General features: G+C 43.8%; 1 protein-coding gene across 4 annotated transcripts; it reads left to right on the forward strand.

Annotated features, from left to right (window-relative positions):
• Window positions 1–242: 242 nt before the first annotated feature.
• LOC102084531 (T cell receptor delta constant) lies at window positions 243–25,137 on the forward strand. 4 transcript variants are annotated; one of them, XM_065039985.1, is made up of 7 exons: window positions 243–393; window positions 3,134–3,239; window positions 16,911–17,112; window positions 22,401–22,685; window positions 23,371–23,433; window positions 23,778–23,894; window positions 24,484–25,137. In XM_065039985.1, exons 3-6 carry the CDS (start codon window positions 17,019–17,021, stop codon window positions 23,891–23,893), a joined length of 558 nt encoding a protein of 185 aa, XP_064896057.1. In that variant the 5' UTR covers window positions 243–393; window positions 3,134–3,239; window positions 16,911–17,018; the 3' UTR covers window position 23,894; window positions 24,484–25,137. The 4 variants fall into 4 exon arrangements, with proteins under 4 accessions (XP_064896057.1, XP_064896060.1, XP_064896058.1 ...); XM_065039986.1 differs by lacking the exon at window positions 243–393 and adding an exon at window positions 491–2,410; XM_065039988.1 differs by lacking the exons at window positions 3,134–3,239; window positions 16,911–17,112 and having other exon boundaries at window positions 249–456.
• The last annotated feature ends 1,605 nt before the right edge of the window (window positions 25,138–26,742 follow it).

The following is a 26,742-nucleotide window of genomic DNA, read 5'->3' on the forward strand; positions in this document are numbered from 1 at the left end:
TCCCCATGGCCCGACAGCCCGTCCCTGGCGATGGCGCTGGGGCCGACCGAGGCAGCGACCCCCTTCCGCAGGGCTGGGCAGGGCGACAAGGCGGGACAGCGCCGGAGCCGCGCTGGGAGCCGAGGGACAGGAGCCTTGGTCTGCCGGGGCACCGCGCTCCTCCTCTGCCGACGGCCCTGCCCCGCGGCCTCCCCGCACCGCCCCTTCTCCTGCCACCAAGGGGCCGCGGCAGCGGTGGACGGGCCGGGCGTGTCGGGGGCGGGCGGAGGCTTCGGTGCTGTCCCGGAGGGGCCGAGGCGGCGGGGCGGGCAGGAGCTGGCAGAGCGCGGCTCCGCTCGGCTCGTGTGCGGCTCCCGCGGGGCCCTTAGGCACCGGCCGGCTCCTTTGCTCAGGGTACGATGGCGCCCGGGCTGGGGTCGTGGCTCTTGGCCTTGTTCTTGGCCGCGCGGCCGGCAGGTGAGAGCCGGGTGGGCAGCCAGGGGCAAGCACGGCGAGCACGGGGTTGGGTCCACGGCTGGCGCTGCCCGTCACGGGGCTGCGGCGCTGCGGCTGCTCCCGCGCCCGGCGCCCTATCTCCTGGCGCTCGCCTTTCCTAGAGGGGAAGTCGAGGGCGGGAGAGCCCGATGCCGAGGGTTTCGGTGGAAGGGTCGGGCCCGAGAGTCGAGAAAGGTGCGGCTAAGCCCCGGGGAGGGCAGGCAGGCAGGGCGTCAGCCAGGGCGCGGGGCTTTGCCGGGAGTGAGGGGTTTGGCAGTTGTCGCTGTGCCGGGGCGGCGGGCGCGCCCTGCCCGGCTGCCTGCGCTCTCCGTCCGCAGGGCTGTGGGCGCAGCTGAGGCTGGTGGAGGCCGGCGGAGGGCTGCGAGCACCCGGGGACTCCGTGCTCCTCTCGTGCCGTGCATACGGCTTCACATTCGAGACTTATGAAGTCCTCTGGTACCGTCAGGCACCCGGTGGCAGCATTGAGTGGCTGTAGTACATCAACTATGATGCTTCACTTATTAAACTCGGGCAGTCAGTGGAGGGTCGAGCCACAGTGTCTCGTAACAATTCCCTCTCCGAGTCATCTTTGTCCCTGCCTGTTCTGCACCCCCGGGACTCTGCCCGTTACTTCTGCACCCTTCTCACGTAGAAGGAAGTCGAATTGAGCTTTAACAAAAACCTCCTGCTTCCTTCCTTATCTAACTCTGCCATAGGCATAACGTGACAGGGAAGGAGATTTTTTTAGGAAGCAGCACAGCAGCAAACATCAAAGAGTTAAAATCTAAAAACAGAAAGCCAAAGAATAGAAAGCCAGATTTGAAATGGGTTTCTAATCGTCATGTTGTTGAGGCAGCACCAAAGCACTAAACCAAATGAGTTGAATTGTAGAGTGTCTTGTCCTCTGGGCAACTCCCCATCCCATGGCTGTGCTGGATCCCCTCCGCAAATGGTGTTGTTGGAGCAACCATTAAAAGCAAGAGGAGGGAAAGGACTAAGTCTGTGTAGGGTCAGTGTGCAGTGGGCAGTGCTCCCCAAAATGGTGGCATCCATCAAAACAGTAACACTGTATCAGGGTTCAGTCAATGTCCCATCATGTGGCCGTAGGGGGAGCTCTGGCATTCTTTTGAGTAGAATGGGCATAGAGAAGGGATTGTCCCTGCCCTGCTGAGCAGCCCCAACAGCCTGGTCCCCACTGAGTGTTGTGCACATGAGTTCTGGGGGAAGAGCTGGTGGGCATGAGCCTACACATCTACCCCAGACATTCAGTGCCAAGGATGCCCAAGATCTCCCCTGCCTTTGCTGCATCTGCTGCTGGAGAGGTTTGGAAGGGCTGCAAGGGGAAGAGGCAGATGGAGAAGGGTCAGCATGGAGTGAGTGGAGAAGCAGGGTGCTGGGCTGGAGTGGAGGTAGCAGGGTGTGGGGCACATCTGCCTAGGCATGCCCTGTGCAATTGTAGCTGGGCTCAGTGGTGTCCCATCCAGGAGCAGCAGGTGAGCAGCACCAAGGGACAGGGGACCTCTGGAAGGACAGCTTGCCACCCCCAGGACAACCTCTCAAGTGCCAGCAGCTTCCTGCACTCCTTCCTCAGAGGAAGGTTGGGTTGGCCTGAGAGCACCATGTCGCCTTTTGCCCACCAGAGGTTTTCCTGCCAAGCGAGCGCTCTGTTATTGCAGCCTGCAGGGTGAGGGACACCCAGGAGGGCCCCAACACCTTCACCTTTTTCTGTTCCTCCAGCCCCCACCTCTCTCCTTCACTGTGGTCATAGAGTGGGGGAGGGACTAGGAGGGACAAGGACTGTCAGCAGTGACAGGTCCACAGACAGGAGAGATGTGGGCAGAGCTGTTCAGCAGGCAGAGAGAAGCCGGAGAGGGCCGAGACAGAGCGGGTTTGGCCATGTGGACTGCGGTGTTCATGGGGTTATTGCCCATGGTAGGTAAGTGAAAGGAAGGGTGATGCCACCCAGGAAGGGAACACATCCCTGTGGTCTGCACAGCTCTGTGGAGCTGTGCTGACCACTCCCAGCCTGACCTGTTCCCTGCCTCTACCTCCCCACCCATCCCTACAGAGCACTCTGGGAACAGCCCTCCTCCTCTTCTGCCGTGAGTTAGACACGTCCATACAGCCTGGCTCTTCTGCTGTGTGGGGACATGCAGGGCACCTGCCTGCTGCACCCACATCTTGGGGCCTAATGCTTTTGCACTTGAACTGGACACTGTCCTCGTGGGGCATCTTCCAAAGACCATGTTGAGGATGGCAGCATAGGGCTCAAGTCCAAGTTGCCCTGAGAGTGCCTTGGCCATCCTGTGCTCATTGAGAACAGTTTTGCAGACAAGAGAGCGGGTTACTCATCATCCCAGCTTGGCAAAGACAAAGGGATTTGTCCCCCATGGTGCAAAACCTTCCTGCTTCAAATGGAAAGGGGAGAAAAAGCTTCCTGATCTAAAAGGAGAAAAAAAGGGAGGAAAACAAGGTGTCTACTTCCTTGGGATCCCTGATTCCTGTACCAGCTCTATTCCTCTTCCTGCTTTCATCAGCTGAATTCGAAGAGAAGGATTTAGTTCTCCCACTCTTCCAGTCCCATCACAATGCCTCCAACAGCACTACTCTGACTTTGTTAATTCTTCCAGTGATCATGTCTTGCTTTTCCTCACTGCAGCAGTGACTGGCCAGATGGTCTTGAAGCAACACACCCGGAGTCTGGTTGTGCGAGAGGGAGATGGAGTCACCTTCCAGTGCAGCATGAGTGGAGACAGTATGAGCAGGTACTACATGTTCTGGTACCGGCAGGGAGCACGTGGCACTCTGGACTGGATTTACCGGGAGGGCGATGCCTATGGAGAAGGTTTCCAGGATCGCTTTAAGGGATCAGTGGCGAGCTCCCAGAACAGATTCACACTGCAGATCCATGCAGCAAAGCAAGGGGATGAAGCAGTGTATTACTGCGGTGCTAGGCTCACCCCAGAGCACCTCTGCAGCACGTTGCACCAAAAACTGCCTGATAAAGAAGGCAGACTTCTCTTCTTTGTAACAGGCACTAGCCAGATGTTGGTGTCCCGCCATGGCAGGTGCAGGAAACAGATCTTTGGCAACCTTGCAGTAAACAGTGGTGAAGGGAATTGTTGTTGATAGGCTGAGACCATTTAAGATGCAGGAGGATCTATTGTGGGACCTTGAGAGGCTGTATTGTGAAGTGCAGGCTAGTGCACATTCCCTGGGGTAAAGTCCATCATGACCCAGATTTTCCTCCATGGCTTGGTTGCTGAGCTCTAGGATCATGGAAATATGGAAAGGTAGCTCACAGAAGTGCTGTAGCGGATGGAGACAGACTGTTCAGGAGAGAAAGGCTGGGAAAGTGAGCAGGGGCGTTGCCCTTCCTAGGAAAGAGCAGCTGGAATGCATGGCGTGTGATGTACGATGAGCCAGCTGATAACCTATGGGTAGGTTTAGGTTTAGAGAGCAGACCAACATTGTGGCAGGCGGCTACTTCATAGCGCCTGTTCTGGACCAAAAATTATGTAATGCCTTCTTCAAACAACTGGAAGAAGCCTCATGTTCACTGGCCGTGGTCCACATGGGTCAAATGAAGGAAGCCAGATCTTGGCTGCTGAGAAAGCAAAGCAGGTTACAAGCAATTGTGACACTTCTGGAGGGGATGGATGGAAGTTTCATCAAAGGAAGAGCTGGTGGTGGATCTGAAGGTGAGGGGCAGCCTTGTGATGATGCAGGGTTTGAGCTCAGGATCCAGAGAACAGGGAGCAATGCAAAAAGCAGGACCAAAGCCCTGGACTTCAGGAGAGCAGAATTTGGGCTCTTCAGGGATCTTTCTAGAAGAATCCAATGGAATATGATTCTGGACAGATGAGAGCTGCTTGATTTTCAGGGATCACCTCCTATGCGCTAAAGTATGTTTCCTGATGAGGAAGCAGAAAGTCAAGCAAAAGTGGTCTGGGATGGTCCTTCTTTGACTCAGTCTTTGCAGGCAATACTGGCTTTCAGGATTTCCAGGTATCAGACCCCATTCAGAACATTCCCAGCCAGGAAGACATATGTCAGAGGAGGAGGATAATACCAAGGCATAGTTAAAGAACCTCGATTAACACAACTCTATGGGAACCCATACAGTGACCCACCAGTGCTGAGGGAGATGGCTGATGTAACTCTGAGGCCACCCTCAACAATCTTTGTCATGTCACCTCTGGCCTCATAGTAGGAAAGGTTTCAGAGGCTCCCATGCTCATCTACCACATCTCTGTCATACCCATCACCAATAGCAGCTGCACTTGGGACTGGATCCATCAGACTCCTGGCAGAGACCTGCATCATGTAGCGCTGAAGGTTCCTTTCACAGGACTCCAGCACATTGTTTCTTCCTTCCAGACCCGAGTCACCAGCTCTGCAGAGCCCTCCAGGAACTGACTCTCCCTGGAAGTGTTCTAGCCATCACCTGCAGACACAGCCACCTGTTTCTGCAGCACCAGAGAGCTGGAAAAGGACACAGTGCTTGAAACACAGGCAGGGCCAGGGCAGAACTGGAAGGAGGGATTTTAAATCCAGCCTGGTCTTTTGTGATTGCTGCAAGGTAAGATTTTTCCCAGACTTCTCAAGACTAGTCTGGGCTGGCTTTTTCCAGAAACAGGCACAGAGCAGCAGTCTCTCACAAGAACAAGCAAAACCATGAACATGCTATTACTTTCTTGCTTTCTTCTCAGTCTTTCTCACAGGCAGAAAGTGACAGGGAAAGAGGCTTGTTCTTTTGGAAGAAGTGCAACAAGCATTGAAAGAATTAAAATTTAAACATGGAAAGACAGAACTTAATTTCATTTGGACACCTTACATTGTTCAGGGAGTCTTAGAGCAGTGTTGCAGCAGTGCATAACAACAGTCAATCAGTGGTACCCGAGAAAATGGGCACTGCACTGGGAACTACACCGCCAAGATGATTTTTCCCAGGATATGATGAAAAATTTCTTTTCTCCATTCCTAGCTTCAACTTCATGTGAATAAACACACATGTCCATATTCTGAGAACTGAACATTCATTTCTGTATTTGGAAGTGTAGATTTTCATGGAAGTGCATTTGCTTGTATGTCTCCATATGCAAATGCATCCATATGCTTTTATGCATACATCCATTGCCTTTGAATAATACCCCAAGCCTGTCAGTGTTTAAGAAGAAACTAGACAACACCCTCAGACACACGCGATGACCTGTGGGGTGTCCTGTGCAGGGACAGGAGTTGAACTCGATAATCCTTGTGGGTCTGTTCCAACTCAGGACATTCTATGGTTCTATGCCCTGGGTGTCCTATATAAACTAGAGATACGTGGGAGGTCAGTTATCCCCAAACATTGCCCTGATTAAGACATTTGGCTCTGTGGAAGAATTGCTGCTGTGGATTTGTGGAAGAGCCATTCAATACAGTAGACTGCCTGTCGGGCCAATGTCAGATGTCTTGTAAAGGCTTGTCCTGGTTTTGTTAAAAAACAAGTTTCTCTTTCAGTGAATTTGCCTGTCAGCTAAAGCTTCATATCAGCTGCATTTTCCTGGAGAACCAGATCCATGTTTTGGTAAACAGAGCAGTGGAATGCGAGGTTATTGATAAGCATGGGTGGACATCTCGTGAGAGGGGCAACGAGAAACTGGTAACCAAGAAACTGACCAACGGAGTATAACATCCCATTCATGTGAATACTTCATATAAAAGTGGGAGATCACGAGGATCTCGTCCCTTTTCCCTTCTGCTTATGGCCAACATTAGGAGACGACCTTGCTAGTTGTCCCTATGAACCGAGGCCTAGTGAGAGACTGAATCCAGCTCCGGTTGGCTGCAGAGTCCAGTCCAGGACTTTGGGTGCCGGTTCTGCAGTTGCTGAGACTTTCAAGATTGGTTTTGTGTATTTTGTATTATTTTCTCTGTTCTTATTAGTAGCATTAGTAAAACATGTATAATTTTTCCAACTATCTTCTCTCTGTCCTTCTTTCCCTCCCGATCGCCTGTGCTGAGTGGGAAGAGGGAGGGGCAAACAGGGGAAGGCGGGGGGAGAGGAGGTTAACAATACATCTGCCAGGATTTTATTGTCATCCCGCAATCTAAACTCTCGACAAGGCTATAAATAGAAAGTAAATACTACTTTATTTCTTCTGTTTCTACCCTCCTTTCTTGTAGCTTTCATCAGTTCAGGCATTTCCCCAAGCAGAAATTATAGATCTCATCTTAAATCACTACTTTTAGCTGTCCTCTCCATTGTGAAGGTTGTGAGCTACTGTTTGGTCTTAAATATCTCGTTTTCTAAGATCGCGTACACTGTCCCCAGGGAATTCATAACCAGTAACATTTCTGTCTTGGTCAAAATGTTGAATGGAGTGATTCTGTCCACAGAAGAACATAATTGTGTTAAAGTAAAAACTGAGATATTTTTGAGGCCAAGTAGAATTATTCTGGAAGTACCAGGATAGTTTGTTCTGGATAGAAGCAGTGTAGACCTTTCAGCAAGGGCTGAAGGAATTCAAACAACCATGCATGCACCAATAACCTGCTAGCAAAAAAAGAAATGTGTAGAAATAACAACTAGTTCCCTTCTAAAATGTATCTTCATCTACTTAGGACACTTTTCTAGAGGAAAAGAGACTCCCTTTCTTCTCTTCTGAAACAGAACTCAAGGAGAGGTCTTCAGTATCACTGAAGATCTCTCTGACATCTCACTGGTGATGCTGGAGCGCCTCCTATGATTCTTTGCAGGGGATAAACCCAGACAGAGAAAGGAAAAGGCAGAACTCAATTTTAAAATGGAACAAATCCAAGTTTGTGGCTTGTGGGAGGCTGTGAAGACAGGTGTGTTTCTGTGGCCACCCAAATGGAAGAATGCTGTTTAACTGCATCTGAGATCTGGGTGACAAGCAAGGAGTGGTCTCACTGCTTTGAGAAGATTTGGCAGGAACTGAAGGATGTGGGAGAGGCACCTGTATGCACCCAGGCCGGTGCCAGCAGCTATTTAAAGCTTGTTCATTTTATCCTGCCAAGAGTTCAAGAGCCTGAAAGCATCACATTAGCTGATTTGGCAACTTACCTGGAGGACTGAGGAAATAAGGAGGAGAAAACAATTTGACACAATAAAGGGAACAGCAGATGAACATGTCTGGAATTAAAACCAGTGATTAAAAATGGGAAATACACCTTTGTACTTGGTAACAACAATAATGCAAACATTGAGTAACACAGCAGGGAACCAGACAGATTTGTGAACAGGATGAAATAATGCTATTTCCTTTTGTGTCTTAGAAGTGAATTTAAGGATTCAGAAACTGTTCCACAGTTTCAGGTAACTGTTGACCAAAATCATTAAAGTAAGATAAAAATAAAATTAAACACCAACTTTAATCAACCGTAACTAGATGTTCCTCACCTTCAAACTCAGCTGAAAGCATGTGTAAATAAATGGAAGATCCAACTCAGTGTTCAAATAATCTAGTTCACGAAATCAAAGAAATTAGAAAAATGGTGCATATAATTATGAAAAAACTTCCAAGACCCTTATAAAAATGACACTCAAACAAGAAATATTATTAGCTTGGTGCAAAAGTAATTACATTTTCGGACCATTAATTTTAAATCATTACAACTAGTCTCAAGCATGTCTTTATTAATCAAAATAGGGACCATTACAATCGACACATTTTCACCAATGAGAAATAAGTTTGTTTATTCCTGTAAGTGTAAAAATCTGTGCTTTGGGATTTGACAAACTCTTGGAAATAATTTTGTTCGTCCTGCTGGTTGTGAAATCATTTTCCATGCAAAAAGTTGTCAAGAAGCTTGAAGAAGTGGTAGTTGGTTGGCAAGAGGTCAGGTGAATCGGGTGGATGAGCCAAAACTCTGTAGACCAATTCATTAAACTTTTGAAGTGTTGGTTGTGCAACGTGTGGTTGGGCATTGTCGCAGAGAAAAATTGGACCCTTTCTGATGGCCCATGCCGGCTGCAGGTGTTGCAGTTTTCAGTGCATCTCATTGATTTGCTGAGCATACTTCCCAGAGCATATTACTTAATGGTTTTGCTGGGATTCAGAAAGCTGTAGTGGATCAGACTGACAGCAGAGCACTGAACAGTGACCATGATGTTTCTTTCGTGCAAGTTCAGCTTTGGGAAGTGCTTTGGAGGATCTTCTCCATCCAGCCACTGAGCTTGTTGTTGCTGTTTGTCATATAAAATCCACTTTTCATCGCACATTACAACCGAGAAATGGTTTGTTGTTGTTGTGTAGAATAAGAGGAGATGAGACTTCAAAATGATGATTTTTTTTTGATTTTTGGTCAGCTCATGAGACACCTAGTTTTCGAGCTTTTTCACCTTTCCAATTTGCTTCAAATACCGAATGACCATAGAATGGTGGAAGTTGAGTTCTTTGGCAACTTCTCATGTAGTTGTAAGAGGATCAGCTTCAATAATTGCTCTCAATTGGTTGTTGTCAACTTGCAATGGCCAGCGGCTATGCTCCTCATCTTTAAGGCTCTCATCTCCTTTGCAAAACATCTTGACCCACCGCTGCACTGCATGTTTGTTACCAGTTCCTGGGCCAAATGTGTTGCTGATGTTGTGAGTTGTCCCTGCTGCTTTATGACCCATTTTGAACTCGAATGAAAATATGGCTCAAATTTGCTTTTTGTCTAACATAATTGCAATAGTCTAAAATAAATAAAAAATAAACAGCAAGTAATAAGTCCAAAACAATTAAAAAAAAACAACAGACCAAACAAAGAAACAAAAAACAACCAACCAAGCATAAAGTGAGAAAAGAACATCAAAATGATGTATAACATACACCATATTTATTTAAGAATGTATTCTAATACTGAAGAGCAAATTTCAACAATGCAAAAACTGCAATTCCTTTTGCACCAACCTAGTAAAACTCAAATACCTGAGTAAATAAGCAGCTTTAGCACATTAAGACAGAGTCCACTAAACTGCTATCAGCTAAACAAAGACAGCTTTTGAACACTTCATAAACATGGACTCATTTTTTATTTGGCTTGAAAATAGGCTTTTAGAACCTAAATACTTGAAGGTCTAGAAAGAGTTAGGAAATGTAGAATGAAAATAAATTGAAAATTAATAAGACTTGGGCAGCTGGCCCCCAGATATTCTTTAAAATATTTCACCCTAACTCTCTTGATGTCTGTTAAAAGACAAACCAGTAATCAGGCCCTTCAAGTGAGAACGGCTCTAACAACTCAAAAGGAACAATATTCCCTTTTGGCAACTATGGGCAATATTTTAGTGAGAGATTAATATGATCCTACCTGCCAAAAAAAGCAATGATGATGATACTTTTAGTGTCTAGCAACCTCTCTGGAACAGTATTATACTGTTCAGAAGTAGAACAATATAGAGGAAGAAGAAGAGGAAAAGAAAGCCCAGCTCTTCAAAGGACATGAAAGTGGAGACATCACCTGGCACTGAAAAAAGCATGTGTTTTTGTAGAGCTGTCTACCACTGTGGGGACTACGTCTCACAGTGATTGAAAAGGACTGAACCACTATACACAAATTGTCTTACTCACTGCCTTGTCTTGAAGGTGGAAACGTGGTGCATTGTGTAGTCTCTTTTTCCTTATGCACACACACAAATTCAATTCCTATAATGACACAGACAGTAGGAAGACCTCTTAATGCAGGGCCAGCTTCCCCAACATTCATTGCCAGATCTTGGATCTTGCAAGGGACATAATTTTACACATCTGACTGTCGGCTCAGGTTGAGCAAGTGGGGATTAACGGACTGTATATTAGATGTTTTCATTTAAGGTTAGAATTATGTTCTTCTGTTGGTCTCAGAGTACAGAGAAAGTAAGATTTGTTAACACTTTTTTGGTAAGAACAAAGATCCTTTTAGCTTCATATCCAACAGTGATCAGAAGCAGATGCATGAAGAACAAGAGCAGGAGAATAGAAATTATACTTCCCACTAGTAATCTCCCTGCTATTTGACATCAGAACAAGAGTTCCAAATCATCTTTGGTTCCTTTCTATTTACCTGGTATGTGGCTGTAATAGAAGATCAGCAAGGAGAAGAATTGTAACTACATGCAAATGACTGCAGCTGGGGTGTAGAAAAAACACATAAATGACAAGTAGAATCTCTGTATTTGGATAACAGGCCTGTGAAAAAAGTCTTAAAGGCACTTTATCATGCATCCTTGAAATTTCTTTAGGCAAAAACCAGAGCAGTGTGGTAAACTGTACCTACATGAATCCCGGATATACAGGAGAAAAAAAATCAGGCTTGTTGATCTTCACTGGGGCTGAATTCTGCAGTACCTTAGTCTCTGCTTTTGTGACCTCAGCCTGGGAGCTAAAGTGCCATTTTGGAGATCCCCCAGTTAGCGAGGTAACAAAAATCAATTTGCTCTTTGTGTTGCACCTGTGGCTTGTGGTTGTTCCTGCAACCTGCCTGCATCCACTCACACACCTCGGAATCCTGAAGGTCGGACTTATCTGTAAAGGCTGACTCAAGGAAGGCACTAAATGCCCCAGCTTTTTCAGTGTCTTTTGCCTCCAGATCCCCTACCCTAGTCAGCACTGGGTCCACATATTCCCTAGCCCTCCTTTGGCTGGTGATGTACCTCTAGAAACCTTTCTGTTGCCCTTCAGATCCCTTGCTAGGTTCAATTCCAGATGCACTTTAGCTTTCCTAACCCAATCCCTACATGATCAGACAGGGCTTCTATAACCTTCCCAGATCATCTTCCTCTGCTTCCAACTCTTGCACATTTCCTTTTTGAGATTATTCAGGACCCCCTTGTTCATAATTTTGGCCTCCTGCCAGCTTTGCTTGACTTACTGCTTCCTCAAGATGAATTATTCTTGAGCTTTAAGAAGCTGATCTCTGAAAATCAAGCAGCTCTCCTAGATCCCTTCTCTGTCCAAGACTATAACCCATGGGATTCTTCCAAGTAAATCCCTGAAGAGCCCAAATTCTGCTCTCCTGAAGTCCAGGGCTGTGGTCCTGCTTTTTTCATTGCTCCCTATTCTCTTGATCTTGAGCCCAAACACTGCATGATCACTGCAGCCAAGGCTGCCCCTGACCTTCACATCAACCACCAATGCTTTGTTATTTGCAAGTAGGAGGTCCAGATCCCTAATCAGTTGTGTCAGGAAGTTTTCATGGGTACATTCCAGAAAACTGCCTGATTGTTTGTACCCTGCTATGCTGTCCCTCCAGCAGACATTTGGCACGGTTCATGGTTCAAGGGGACCAGGGCCAGCAAACATGAGACTTCTAACAGTTGTCTGAAGAAGGGCTTGTCCACTTCTTCTTCCTGATCAGGTGATCTCTAGTAGCCACCCACCATGATGTCACCCTTGCTGATCTGCCTCTAAACCTTAGTCATAGGCTGTCAGCTGGGTCACTGCACATCCCGAAGAGGAACTCCACACATTCCAGCTGCTCTCTGACAGAAAGGGTAATTACTCCTCCTTGACTTCCCAGACTATCTTTCCTAAACTGCCTGGCTCCGTCCACTACAGTACTTCTTGTATGCTACTCCACCGCACATCCATGATCTCAGAGCTTTACAGCGAAGCCTCAGAGGAAAACCTGGGCCATGCTGGACAGGAGCCCAGGCAATGTGCACTAGTCTGCACTTCACCATACATTTCAGTTCTTGTGAGCTATCCTGCTACAACAACAGTGTGTTATCAATGAGATCATAGCCTTGCAACTACTAGGAGAAATCTTATTTCTCCCATTTTTTTCTCCCTATTCCATGCATTTGTGCACATGCATTTTAAGGAGAAACCTAGTCATGCTGATATCACAGAAGCTGTATGAGGTTTTTTTTCCCCAATATACTTCCTTATTTATGTACAAACACTTGAAGAGCATCCCTTTCAGCCCTTTTGTTATTATCACAAAGTCTATCCTGTTCATATTGCTCCTCATAAATTTTGTACCAACCCTTCCCACTGATTTCTTGGTTGATTATTGATAATTCTTTTGCTTCTTATGTTGTTCCTAATTTGAATCTTTTCTTGTCAGGTTGGCCAGCTGTTTGGCAAAGATGTTTTTATTCCATTTAGTTAGGTGGGCCACATCTCTTCCAAACAGTCCTCAGTCCTTGAAAAGGGTCCCATGGTCATGAAAACCAAGTTCCTTTTGCCAGTGCCAGCTGTACAACCAACTGTGATCAGCAGGATCCATCCACTCCTTCTCACCACTCTCCCTTTCACCATTGGGATCAAAGAGAAACCCACCTGGGCCCACATGCCCTTGACCATTACCCCTAGAGTCTACTGGCTACTTTCCAGGACTCCCCTGGTGGTATCGTTAATACTCACATGAAAGAGAATCATAGAGTCATAGAAATGTTTAGGTTGGAAAAGACTTTTAAGATTCTCAAGTCCAAACATTACCTAACATTGCCAAGTCTACTATGAAACCATGACTCTAAGCACCACATTTATGCATCTTTTAAATACCTCCAGGGATGGTGACTTAACCATTTCCCTGGGCAGCTTGTCCCTGGGCCCTTTCAGTGAAGATGTTTTTCCTAATATCTGATCTAAACATCCCCTGGTGCAGCTTGAGGCCATTTCCTCTCATACTATCACTTGCTAGTTGTGAAAAAAGACCAATACTCATGTCTCTTCAACCTTCTTTCAGATAGTTGTAGAGAGCAAGAAGGTCTCCCTCCAGCCTCCTTTTCTCCAGGCTGAACAACCCCAGAACCCACAACTGCTTTTCATAAGGCTTGTGGTCCAGCTCCCTCACCAGCTCTGTTGCCCTTCTTTGTACTCTCTCCAGCACCTCAATGTCTTTCTTGTAGTGATGGGCCCCAAACTGAACACAGGATTTGAGGTGCAACCTCACCAGTGCCCAGGACAAGGAGGAAATCACTTCCCCAGTCCAGCTGGCCTCACTGTTCTTGATGCATGTCAGGATGATGTTGGCCTTCTTGGCCACCTGGGCACACCCTGGCTCATGTTCAGCTGCTGTCAGTCAACACCCCGTTTCTGCCAGGCAGCTTTCAAGCCACTCTTTCCCAAGCCTGTAGCATTGCCTGGGCAGGACCTGGCATTTGGCCTTCTTGAATCTCAAACAGTTGGCCTCAGCCCATCGACTGAGCCAGTTGAGATCCCTCTGTAGAGCCTTCCTACCCTCAAACAGATCAACACTCCAAACCAACTTGGTGTCATCTCCAGACTTACTGAGGGTGCACTGAATCTCCTCATTAAGATCATCGATAAAGAGATTTAACAGAACTGGCCCCAATACTGAGTCCCAGGGAACACTACTTGTGACTGGCCACCAACAAGATTTTACTCCATTCACCAAAACTCTTTGGGCCTGGCCCTCCAACCATTTCTTTACCCAACAAAAGGTATGCCGGTCCAAGCCATGAGTTACCAGCTTCTCCAGGAGAATGCCTGCCTGGACACCTTCCTGTGTAGCCTCATCTAAGTGTTTCTGCTCCAGCAGGGGGATTGAACTAGATGATCTTTTGAGGTCCCTTCCAATCCCTAACATTCTCTGATTCTGTGATTCTGTGAATGTTATGGAAAACAGTGTCAGAGGCTTTACTAAACTCCAGGTAAACACATTTGCCAACTTCCAGTGAACTAGGACCTCCCCAGTTAGCCAGGATTGCTGATAAATTATTGAAAGTGGCTTGGTGAGCACCTCCACCAGCTCCCTCAGGACCCTTGGGTGGATCTCATCTGGCCCTATAGACTTGTGTGTGTCTAAGTGGTGTAGCAGGTTGCTAACCATTTGCTCTTCAATTATTTGGGCTTCATTTTGCTCCCCATCCCTGTCTTCTGGCTCAGAGAGCTGGGTATCTGGAGCACAACTGGTCTTACCATTGAAGACTAAGGCAAAGAAGGTATTTGGTACCTCAGCCTTTCCCCCATCCTCTGTCACTGTGTTCCCCCGCACATTTACTCAAGGGTGGAGCTTTTCCTTAGCCCTCCTTTTGTTGCTCATCTATCTATAGAAACATTTTATGTTGCCTTTTATGGCAGTAGCCAGCTTCAGCCCTTCTAATTTTCTCCTTGCATAACCTCACAACATCCTTGAGCTTCTCCTGAGTTGCCTGTCCCTTCTTCCAAAGGTCATAAACTCTCCTTGTTTTCCTCAGTTCCAGATGAATCTCTGTGTTCAGCCAGGCCAGTCTTCTTCCTTGACAGCTCGTATTTTGGCACATGGGGATGGCCTGCTCCTGTACCTGAAGATTTCCTTTTTGAGGAATGTCCAGCTTTCCTGGACTCCTTTGTCCTTCAGGACTGCCTCCCAAGGGACTCTGTCAACCAGCCTCCTAAACAGGTCAAAGTCTGCCCTTCAGAAATCCAAGGTAGCAGTTTTGCTGACTGCCCTCCTTACTTCTCCAGTAATAGAAAACTCCATCATTTCATGATCGCTATGTCCAGCTGTCACATCACCCACAAGTCCTTCTCTGTTCACAAACAACAGGTCCAGTGGGTGTCTTCCCTAGTTGGCTCACTGACCAGCTGTGTGGGGAAGTTGTCTTTCACACACTCCAGGAACCTCCCGTTTCTTCTCTGTGGTGTTGTATTTCCAGCAGACATCTCTGCCACTCCACACTCGCCTCCCCAACACAACCAGTATTTAAAAGAGAAATATTTAACAACACCAGCATCTTTTCTCCCACAGATCCTGTAATACTCAGCATCATGGTTCTGAGAGTGAAAAATCCAGCACTGTAACCTCTGCTGCATGCCACACCGAAACAGTAATATATTAACACTGGGTTGTAGCCCGACAAAATGCTTTTAAGATGGCCTAAGCCATAAACCCAGCCCTGCACTCCCTGCCCCGGCTGCTCCTTCCCCCGGGAGCCTCTCCCTGCATGAGCACATGGCAGGGGACAGAACCAGGTTGGGGAACACATCCATCTGAAAATAAGCTTTTTTTTTTTTTTTTTAATTTTCTTTTTTCCCCCCAGGATTATCATTCAGCTGGATTCGTTTCCTGATTCACTTCACCTTGCAGCTGCACATGCGCTGGTGCCGGGGCCACCGGCAGACAAATGCTTCTCGAAGCACTTGCGGCAGCAGCCAAGCACACGGCTCCAGAGAGGCCATTTTTTAAAAAAAATACACTTAGTTTTCTTTCAAAATTATAAAGAACTGAGACACTTTACGCATAGGCTACAAATAACCCACAGCTTTCCAGCTAGAAACTCACAGAGTCCCATGACCCCGCGGTGGGACATAACCAGGGTGGATGTGCAAGTTCTCTGCCTGCAGAGCTGGGGGCAGGCAGGACAGGGCAGGACTGAGGAGGGTGATTTGGGGTCTCCCAGTCCACACACAACCACCCACATCAATTCAGGATCAGAGTTTGAGGTTCCAGCACCTCAAAATGCTGGAAAGGGCTGTCAGGCACTGGAACAGGCTGCCCAGGGCAGTTGTGGAGTCACCATCCCTGGAGGGATTTAAAAAGCATTTAGATGAGGTTCTTAGGGACACGGTTTAGTGTGAGAGTTAGGTTATGGTTGGACTCGATGATCCTGAGGGTCTTTTCCAACTCAAATGATTTTCTGGTGCTCCTGTATGGCCCATGGTCAGTGGGCTCAGACACCTTGTTTGACAGAGCTCCAAGCCCCTGATTTGCTATGACAGTGCTAAATCTATTCTGTAGTTGCAATTCTTTAGGTGAAGAATGAGCTTGGCATAAGAAGTCACAAGCATTTACCTACTTTCTCATCTTACCTAAAACAGCATGAAAACTTCCTAAGCCACCAAATGACCCTGGGGCACTAACTCTCAGAGCACAGATCATGCACAGTCCTCACGCTCCTGAGTGCTGAAACCAAATTCGAGGTGAAAATGTAGACAGCTTCCTGCGGTACAGAAGGATTTCCCTAAATATTTTGAAATGGCACTAAAAGTATTTATTTTTATCTTTTCCCCCTGCTTTTTATTCAGCTCAACTCCAGGAGACTTTTCAGAGGTGTAATGTAATTCCAAATTCTTGGTATTATTTTAGACCATCCTTTTAAAGCCATATCATGTCTCTTCATGTAGTATATTAGGACAGAAACCACTCAAGATGTCATGTGACTGCCTGTATAATCCAAAGTTCTGTGTAGAGAAAAGGAAGAGACAGTTTTTGTAAAGAAATGTACCACTGTGACTGGGGGCTGGAGTACCACAGTGATATAAACAACATATGGCCCTGTACAAAAACCCAAAGATGGAAAAAAAAGACCATATATTTTGGAGAAGAAAGGAGATGGATGACTGAAATGATTAAGGAGACAAATACAACCTTATTTTCATGTTTCTATTTATCCTGGGAATATAGAACTCGCAGGGTTTCTGAAAGATGGAAGAAACGGAGAACTTGGAAATCCTTTATTCAATCAAGCTATTTGAAATCATTGAACTATTCAATTATTGTTTTTCTGTTTCCAGTTTTGGAAGAAAATGTGGTTCTGGATGCCCTTATGGGATTGCACACAGGGATAATTAGGAAAAATATACAGCTTTTACTCTTCTGTTTTTATACCACTTTTGAATACCATGAGGAAAGAGTTATTTATTGAACTAAGTAGTAGCAGTGTGGGAACATATAAGCTTGTATTTGGAAGTGGGACCACTCTCACAGTTGAACCAAGTAAGTATCATTATTTTATTTCCAAAAATTATGTTAAAATTAAGGTGGGGGAGGAAAAAGAAATCTAATTCTTTGGGTTCACTCTAAGAATTTTCTGCTGGAACAATCCATATATTGCACTCTCTCCAGCCAGGGTTTCAAGCTGAATCCTCAGGTTGTATCTGCTTAGGAAGGATTTGGAGGAATAACTGGGCTACCTCTATATATCAGCATTACTCCACGATCCCCAAACACTTGGTGGGCACTACTTAAGTTTAACATGTTATAATTTATTTCCAGTCCAGATATCTCTCTGTCCCAAATTTACTATGAAGTGTCCTATCCTCCAGTGAATTTTCACCGCCTCATTTTGAGCAGGAATGCACAGCTCAGTGAAGAGCTGACACTGGAGAGAAGTTCTGAGAAGTTCTTTAGCTCTCTGGTATGACAACTTAGTTTTTGACACTGGCACCACACTGATAGTGTCACCAGGTAAGTAATTCCACTGGTGCAGAGACAGAGGAGACAGGAGTTTAAATATAATTTTGCTTAAATTTTCAAAGCTGCCTCGTGTCCAAGACCACTCAGAATTAATTAAAATTGGCTACCAAGTTGCCTAGGCTTTGAAAATGCAGCTGTGGTGAGCAGAGATAACAAACATAACAAACCTTAGTTCTTCCTACCTTTATTTGGAATTTCATGAAGTACAAAAAAGGTGGATGTCACTTCAACCTTTTTTGGGGGGAGTGTGAATTTTGGGGCAGTAGACGAGTGTGTTAGGTTGATCTTTGTTACCCTGAACATCCAGGTGCATACCTTAAGACTTGTTATGATGCTTTTGGATATCTGCATGTCCTCTAAGTGCTGCAAAAATGTCTCCTGTAATTTTACGTACCTAAAACTTCCTTCTCTCATTCCAGAAGGACATAGGGCTCTCTTAGTTGCTGCCTAATATCTGTCCAGGTCTGTAGGATATATGCATGGGAATAAATGTCTGTTTTGGAACAATTTAACTCCACCCCCAGTTCCAAAGGGACAAAGGAATAAAAAGTTATTCTGAAGAAAAATCTGTCCTTTCCAAACAGCGAACCATCAGTTGTAAATGTAGGACCACAAGAAACTGCCAGATTCCATTTTTTTAACATCAGTCAATATTGATTTGTAGATGGTACTTGTCAAAAAAAAAAAGAAAAAAGTCAAATATTCCATAGAGAAGACTAGAATTTGGCAAAAAAAAACAACCAACAAAACAGTCTAAGAGCTGACAGGTAGAAGACTGAGCAATGGCATTTCCAATTCAGACATTTACAGAATTGCTTATATGATAGTCTGTCTCACAGAAAGTGACTGATTTTTTTTTTTTTTAAAGTTTAGCATGTTGGTTTTCCTGCTGACAAGGAAAGACTTCTTTCTAATTAGCTGAAGGTAGCATATTGCTCATTGATTGCAGGAAGATATTATTGGTTTAAGGAAATATTTACAGTACATTACTCAAAATTATGAAACATCTTCACTGACTTTCAAACGATTCAGGTTAGACAACAATTCATCTGACAAAGTGAAGCTATAGCCTTGTCTTCTCCACTACCCTGAAATCTTTAAATCCTTCTGTCTCTGTTTTTCTTGCCTATCTGTCTTCTCTGACACCTTGATGCAAAATTACATGAAACTTTAGCTGAGAGAAGTTTCCATGCTGTTCAGTGATTTCTCTTTTTCAGGATAGGATGACATTTTTAAAGATGCACAAAGACTTTAGAGTTATGTTTGACAGTAAAAGATAATAGGCCTTAGCCATCTAAGAAACTCAGTGTCTGTTGAAATAATCAATAAGTTGAAACCAAAATTTTCAGAATGTGACCCCTTTGTTGCTAAATTTAGATTTCACAGGATCACAGAATTATAGGATGGTTGGGGTTCAAAGGGACCTCTGGAGGTCATCTAGTCCATCCCACCTGTTAATGCAGGTTCACCCAGAGTAGATTGCACAGGATTTCTTTGGGAGATACTAATATGCATTTGAAGATGCTAAGAACGGATGTACTTTATTACCTGAATCTTTTGAGAATCATCAAACATGAAATTACATTGAAAACATCCATTAGTAGTTACCATAGGATATTCAAGGCATATTCTCCTCTTGATGGCTTAGTTAAGGACAGATAATGTTTTTGGTTTGGTTTGGTTTGGTTTGTTCTAGATAAAACCTTAATTAAGAAAACCAAGTCCCATAACATTGTGGAATATATAGCTCTTTCCATGACTTTGTAAGTTTAAAGGGAAAAAGAATACAACTTTTTTGTGCTAATAAGATGCTACTGCCAGAACATAATATGAAAATCCCTCCCAAAAACAAGCAGTGGCAGGAATTTATGGCTGTTTTTTCAGGTAATGCCAAGTAGTGGGATTCAGTTGAGGCTTCTGGAGTCTCATGTAGAAATCATTCTGCTTTAACTACAGTTGCACAGTGTGCGTTTGTTTTTGCTGAGGATCTTAACCAGTGAGTTATGCCAGAGAAACGGCTTGCTGGTACAGTGGCTGTTGGCAAATACTGGAGATCAGAAAACACGAAAAGCCTTTAAAGATCTTCTCAGATAACAAAGAATGCACAGTACTAAGAAGGTCTGGCAAAACCATGTTACAGCACCTGGAAAGGAAATGTATGTCAGAAGAAAAGCAAAATGAGCCTTTTTTGATCTACGTGTCTTAACTGTGTGTAACTGCTGCTCTGTTTTTTGGGAAGGGGACTCAACTGAACGTGGAGCCAGGTAGGTATTTGTTGTGCTTTAACCTCTTCTGAGTTGTTATTGTTTGGATTTTCACTTTTTTTCCTTTTCTTCCTCCTAAAATTCAGGCAGTCATCCTCTCATATTTTAAAGCCACTAATTAGGCACTTTCTATGCATAACTTCTTGATATGCACTTAGAAAATTTAAGTCCAAAAACACGCTGATCATATTTTTGGGGATTTTCCAAAGAATCTTGGATCCAAAATGGCAAGTCCTGGCTGCTGTCATGCTGAATTTCCTTGGGAACTAACAGCTGTCCACTTACTGAGGCGTCCTAATAATCTTTTCATAGCAATGGTTAGATTTCAAAGCCATGCTTGAACAGTCTGAAGGGAACTAAAGGTCTCATGGAGACTGACATTTAAGTTCCTAAGAATTTCTATTTGTCAGAGTTAGAAAGACGGCACTGAGGGGAGAGAAAGATAATATACAAAAGCATTAAATGGAATCTTATGCAATATTTCTGTACTGGTTTAATCTTACTAAACTGCTCACAGTTTGAGTTTACCTGAGTAGGTCAAATGAAGTCAATGAATGTTGACTTGGAGTCACGGAGTTGTGCCTGTTTCCATCTACCTTTTATGTATTTATGTATTTATGTATGTATTTATGTACTTATTTATGTATTTATTTATGTATTTATTTATTGTCCATGAATTTATGGTAGAGTATTGCTTGGCTTTCACCTCAGTTCAGTATTGAAGTGTGGGTGGTGGGAGAAATGGAGTGAAATCGGGGCCCCTTGAACAGAAATTGAAAAAATACCCTGTGATGAACAAGATATTAGACCTGAGGAATCTCTTGACCAGGCTGCAAGGCAGATGCTATGCAAAATCCAAGGCCTAATGCACCCTTTTTTAGCAAAAAGGCCCAACAGGATGCTTCTGTCAAATTGGATGTGTAAATCTTTTTTGATGTGTCCCAGCCTTTCCTAAGCTGAGCCCTTTTTGGCAAGGAAGACTATTAGATGATTCCCTTCATTGTCATGTTTTTATTATAATTCATGTTGCTAATATTGTTCTGACATTGGTATGTGGAATTGCCCTGATTTCTCCACATATGTCCTGAGGGCAAAGATTTTATCTTTTTTAAAAATACTTGTTTTCTGAAAAGACTTCCCCTTCAAGTCTGAACAATCTTACTTCATTACTTGCATGTCGTATGAGAAATTCTCAGAGGAAGCTGATGCTACATGGTTGAAATTCAGGCTTTTGCCATTTTCAAGCCTTTGTCATTCATGTATATTGCTTGGAACTGAGAATTCAACTTTAAAATTATTTCATAACAGAAAAAAATACATCTGAAAGTTTTGGAGTAACTCTCCTGAAAGATGCATGAGAGAGAAAGGATACCAAATCCTATGAAAACTTGTAAGCATCTTTTAGGTTATTTTAAAACTCCAGTTTTAGGGCACATTTTTCGTTCCTTAATGTTTGTTGTAGTGTTGTACCTAAAGAATCACCACTGATGGTCATTATACTAATATAAGGAAGACTGTAAGAGGGCTTGTCCAGGGATGTCAAGTTCATAGGCTTTGAGGTCTTCTTCCCTTCATATTATTATACAAATTTTGCTTTATACATCTACCTGCCACTGGAGCTGTGGGACTAATAATATGGCACAGCACGTGGATGAGAAAGGTCACACATTTAGAACAGGCACAAGAACTTCTGTTGAACTGACTACCAATCATGTTCTCTTTCATAGTCTCCAGACTGGGTTGGAATATCTTACACCATGTGCAATGTCTAGTGAGGAAAACCTTTCCCACAGTTGATAGTTCTTGACCTTATCAGAAACTCCTGGAGAAGTGGAGATAAGCAATTCATAGACTTTTATTGAGTCTTTCCTATTTTCCCACCTTAGAGACAAAAATCCTTACTGCATCTGAGCACTTGTTATTGAAAAAAAACAACCTTGTCCCCCACTCCAGCAGCTGTATTTCATTTCTGCAAATAATGTCACTCATTGGAGTAACCTTGCACAACAGGGAAGCAACAAACTGACTTCTCTTTGCCCTATTGCTCTTGCTATGGTTAGGCCTTTTAGCCACATCAAAACAAGATTTGGGGGAGGGGAGGGAGAGTAAAGAAAAACCAGTTATTCCCTCATGTCTCATGCATATACAAGACAGTCCTTGACAGAAGTGTTGTTTTTAGGAATCAAATTGTTGAAAAAGCAGAATAATTTTACTCTTGTAGTGGCATGTATAGAATTTCTCTTCTCATTTGCAGGTCTCTCACAAAATAAAGAATTCACATATAGGCACAAGCTTTGGCAAAAGGAAACTTAAAATGCTGTGGAATTAAAGCTTCCTTAAATAATCTACTCTCATAGACCCTTTCTGTCTCTGATCTGGTTTTCTGGAAGCAGCAGCAAGAAATAGTGACCCCAGAAAAGAAAGGCAGTTAGTGACTGACAATGCTAGGGATTAGTCACAGTTGGAGTATATATGAACTTCAGGTGACTTAGCACTCAGGCGAGCTTTTGCAATAAAATAATTTTATTATTATTATTTTTTCAGCCAGTCAAAAAAGTTCAGTCCCAGAAGTCATTGTGATGAAATCAAAGAAACTGGAGGATGATGGCAGAATTGGGAAAGCAGCTTGTTTGGCAAGGAATTCCTATACAAAGACTATCAGCTTGGAGATGTCCTCTAATAAGGTCGTATATGAAATAAATACACCCATTTTGACATCGGAGGGGTTATACAATGCTATTCAGGTGGTCAATGTGACAGAAAGCACAGAGGTGACCTGCTCGGCCAAGTTCAACAACAGCACCATTACAGCCAGCACAACATCAGCAGGTACAATTTTGTGGTACAGCCACAACTTATTTCTAAATGTAGCATATTCTAGAGCTTGCTGTTTCTCCTGCTAGTAAGTATTGCCCTGGCTAACCAGCATAAGTGAGAAAGACATCTGGTACATAAGCAGAGAGAGCTGAAAGTTATTTTAAAACATCTAAGATAAATGGTCTTAACTGTTTGAGAACCTGGAGTTGCTTTTTTGGGAGAAAAGGGGTGGGGCATGGAAACACAATTTTAAAAAAAAATGTACGTTTACTTAAGACTAAATACTTTAACATACAGCAACAAACCTCCTAGAGCACAGCATGAAATAGTCTTTCTAAAAACAACAAAAAATTAAAGTGGTGGTGTGTTGTTTTTGGGGGACTTTGTTTGTTTAGTTGGTTGGTTTTATTTATTTGTGTTTTTTTTCCTAAGAAAAAAAAATATCTTGGGGGACTGTTTTTGTCATCATGAAGCTCATTCAAATAGTAAAACCAACACAACTCAGCAATTCTTTTGTTTCCTAGAATCGCAAGGAGAAATTTTCTCCTCAAATTAATGCTAAAATTAGTGATCAATCACCTGAGCCTCAGACTTCACTGACTACATATTCTAATCGGAAGCATCATTTGAATGTTTTGTTAAATCCTTTTTAAAATTTGGATATCGTTTATAATGTGTTTTCTTTATCATGCTACAGAAGAGGAGGCTGAAGAACCAGTAATAGAGAAGGTTTGCAACACCACAGACACCTCTGCACAAGGTTAGTTACCTAAATCGATTGTGAAGTTAAATTACCTTGTCAGGGATAAATGCATGGAAATGTATTTTCTCAGAGGTAGAGGAATCAGAATAAAACATCTTCACAAAACACCACCTGCTTTTTCAAGGTAGGTAGTTTAGTAACAGGCAAAAAATAGGAAGCAAAATCCAGCCTAGAAAGACATGCTCCTCTCCTGTTGCTGCCATGTTTCTCTATAATATTTTCCTTTGCTGCTGTTTCTTTCCTTAAAACTATTACCTGTGGTTTTTTTCCACTTTCTGCCAATATCACAATATCCAAATCTAGACCATGATCTCTCCCATCTTTTCTCTGTCACTGAGCAGATAACAAAGTGGAGAAAGCAAACATGTTGTCTATGGCTGTGTTGGGTTTGAGAGTCCTGCTGGCAAAAAGCATCGCCTTCAATACACTCATGAGTATCAAGTTGTTTCTTTTCTGAGGTAAGGAAGCACATAGCTTGCTATGTACAAATACTGGAAGCTTATGTCAGGAATGAGCGCCTGTATTTGTGTATTTCTCTAACACCACAAGCAGTGATACCACTTAATCTGCTCCTGTTTCTGTTAAATAACTCTTGTAGGAAACAACAACAACAAACCAAACAAACCCCAAAATACAGCCCCCCTCCCCCCCCTCAAACCACAAACAAAACAGCCCGTTCCTGTACAAAAAGCTCAGTGCTTGGTGGCTGGTCCCCAGATTTTCTTTGCAGCAAATTTGCTTTCCTCATGTATTACCTGAAGTGCCTAAGACATCTCATTGACAACTTCAAATAGCAGAACACAAAGCCTGGAGAAAAATCAAGACAAAGAAGGAGTCAAAAGCAAGGCTCCCAAAACACGAACATGTGAAGTGGTGGGAGGAAAGAGAGGAGAGGGGGAGGATTTTTAAATTAAGGTATCCAAAGAGGCAAAAAATAGTTCAGCCTAAGTTGTGTGAGTCTACTTGTCTTGAGCTGACAGCTACCAAACAGTGACACATAGGCCCAGTTGCATTAAACATAGTCTAAACCAGACTTTGCTCTTCCAGATGGTGGGGAAGCAAGGCAACAGCGATCTGAAGAACAGCAGGAGAGAACATGTACCCGCAGCACAATGGGTTCAACAGCCAATATCAAATCTGCTGACAGTAACCATCCGGAACACAACACAGCACCCTCCCCTTTAGACATTTTATACTGCTGAATCCTGCCTAGCTAGTTTATTTAGTTTTAAGAGTTGCAACTGCTTTTGCTATTTCTTTTTCTCTATGAACTGAGAGCAGTGTATTTTTCCTCATCTCCCTGCTAGGTAGAAATTGATCTCCCCATTCTTCTAGCCTTTGCAGCCAACCTGCTTCAATAGTTCTAAAAAATTCAAACCTCACTCTGGATGTGACCCTTTTAAAACACCTTTTACAGCCATGTTGCATTGCTATCTGTGGAACTCGTGTTACTGCTGAGAGAATTCAGGCACAGTAGACGCTATTTATAACTTTAATGTTTTTTAGATAGCTTTAATAACAATAGTTTTCTAGTGTAGATGAGAAGATCTGTGTTGGATCTGAAGTGATTCACTTCAACCAGATAATGTTCAAACATAGGAGTATTTCTTTATTAAACCTGTATTTCTTCTGCAAAGTGTATGGCACATGCATTTTTGGTTATTGCAGTAGTGACCGAAATAAAGTTTTACTAAACCATAATGCTGTGGTTCGTTCTGTGCTTTCTGTACTGAATTTGGGCTAGAGGCTGCAGAAATCCAACTGTCCAAATGACCAGTGAGATTAGAAATGCAGCTTTGATAACCTAGATTTCTTGTTGGATGAATTTGTTTTTTCTAGAGTTCGTACAGGGAAGCAGATTTGGCACATTAAGAAGCCACAGTGAGGCCATGAATTCTAGACTTAGATTTTGTCTTTCAGATCACTTTGAAGAGACCTCAGCAAAATATTTTTGCATCATAGCAAAAAAAGACACACATCAGTTAAGAGCTTTATATGAGCATAAGAAAGGAAAATGAACATAACGTAAGAGAAGAAAATGTGCTGTTTTTTTCCACTCGTTGATACTAAGAAGAGGTCAACAGGAAATAATGTATGGTGGTTTAATGAAGCGATAGTTTCCATAGCAACTTGGTTATTAGTCAAAAAGACCCCAACACACACAGTCACTGACTCATCTCTCTCTCACAAGCAACAGGCAGGATGCTGTGGTCAACATTTTTGACTGTCACACCATGCAAGATTAACCCCCCCTTGTTTTGAAAAACAAGTTAACCACATCCTGAAGGGGAAATAAGGTTTTTCACATACTGACTGACTTACTGCTGGCTTCAAGACAGCCTCTGCAAAGTGCATAGTAAGGTCTGTTTAATTAAGGTTAGGTTAGTCTCTCAGACCCTGCAGACACCTGGAGGAAGACCCTCACCCTATGCAGAAGATAAGTGAAATTTGCATGGCAAATCTTATTTAGTGCATTTTACCACTGTAATGTAAATCAGGAGGACTTGTTCACTAGTATTTTTGTCCTCATTTTCTGATGAAACACTGAAATTTTTAATCTTCTACTCCATACCTTTTCCCTTTCTTTCAGGCAAATCTCAGCCTTGGAGTACCATTTCTGTGTCTCTGTGCAAATCGAGGAATGGAGAAGCCCTTGGTTGTGCCTGAGAACTTTGGCAGGATCAAAATCCTGCAGCATTTCACAAGCAAATAGAGGGATCTAAAATGGTGTGACTACCTAGGGATGGCATTGACTCATACATAAATGTATCAGGCATATAGAGACATCCGTCTTTATTGTTTCAAACACCCAACCACATTGGCATAGGACACCAGAGCCTCCATTTCTATCGCTAAGAGATTCATGACCTGAGTGATACCTCCATGGTCAAATTTTTCAGACCTGCTTGTGCACCACTGGGAAACCGAAACATCTGTGCCCTCACTAACCCTCTAAAACGTCCGTCACCCAAGTCTCTGTTACTAGGTCTCCATCAAAAGAGAAGAAAAACTGGTGTCTTTGAAAACATGGTTTGAAGTTTTCAGCTCTGTGGATCATGAGGAGGGAATACTCATCCATCGGTCTCTTACCACAGTCTTTCACTCACCCACAGTGACCAGAATGACTCCCCATTAGAGTGGGCTAGCCTGGTGTCCAGGCCTGTGGCTCCCCTAATACTTTCTTTCGGGTCAGCCTATGTGAATTAAGAGATCTGTGTCACAGCTGGCCAAAATAATGTTTGTGATACATGATGATGCCAAGGATGGATACTGAAGACAGCTCAGGCATCCTCATACTGAAGCCAA

Source organism: Columba livia, chromosome 23 (genome assembly GCF_036013475.1).
Source record: "Columba livia isolate bColLiv1 breed racing homer chromosome 23, bColLiv1.pat.W.v2, whole genome shotgun sequence".
Lineage (NCBI taxonomy): Eukaryota > Metazoa > Chordata > Aves > Columbiformes > Columbidae > Columba > Columba livia.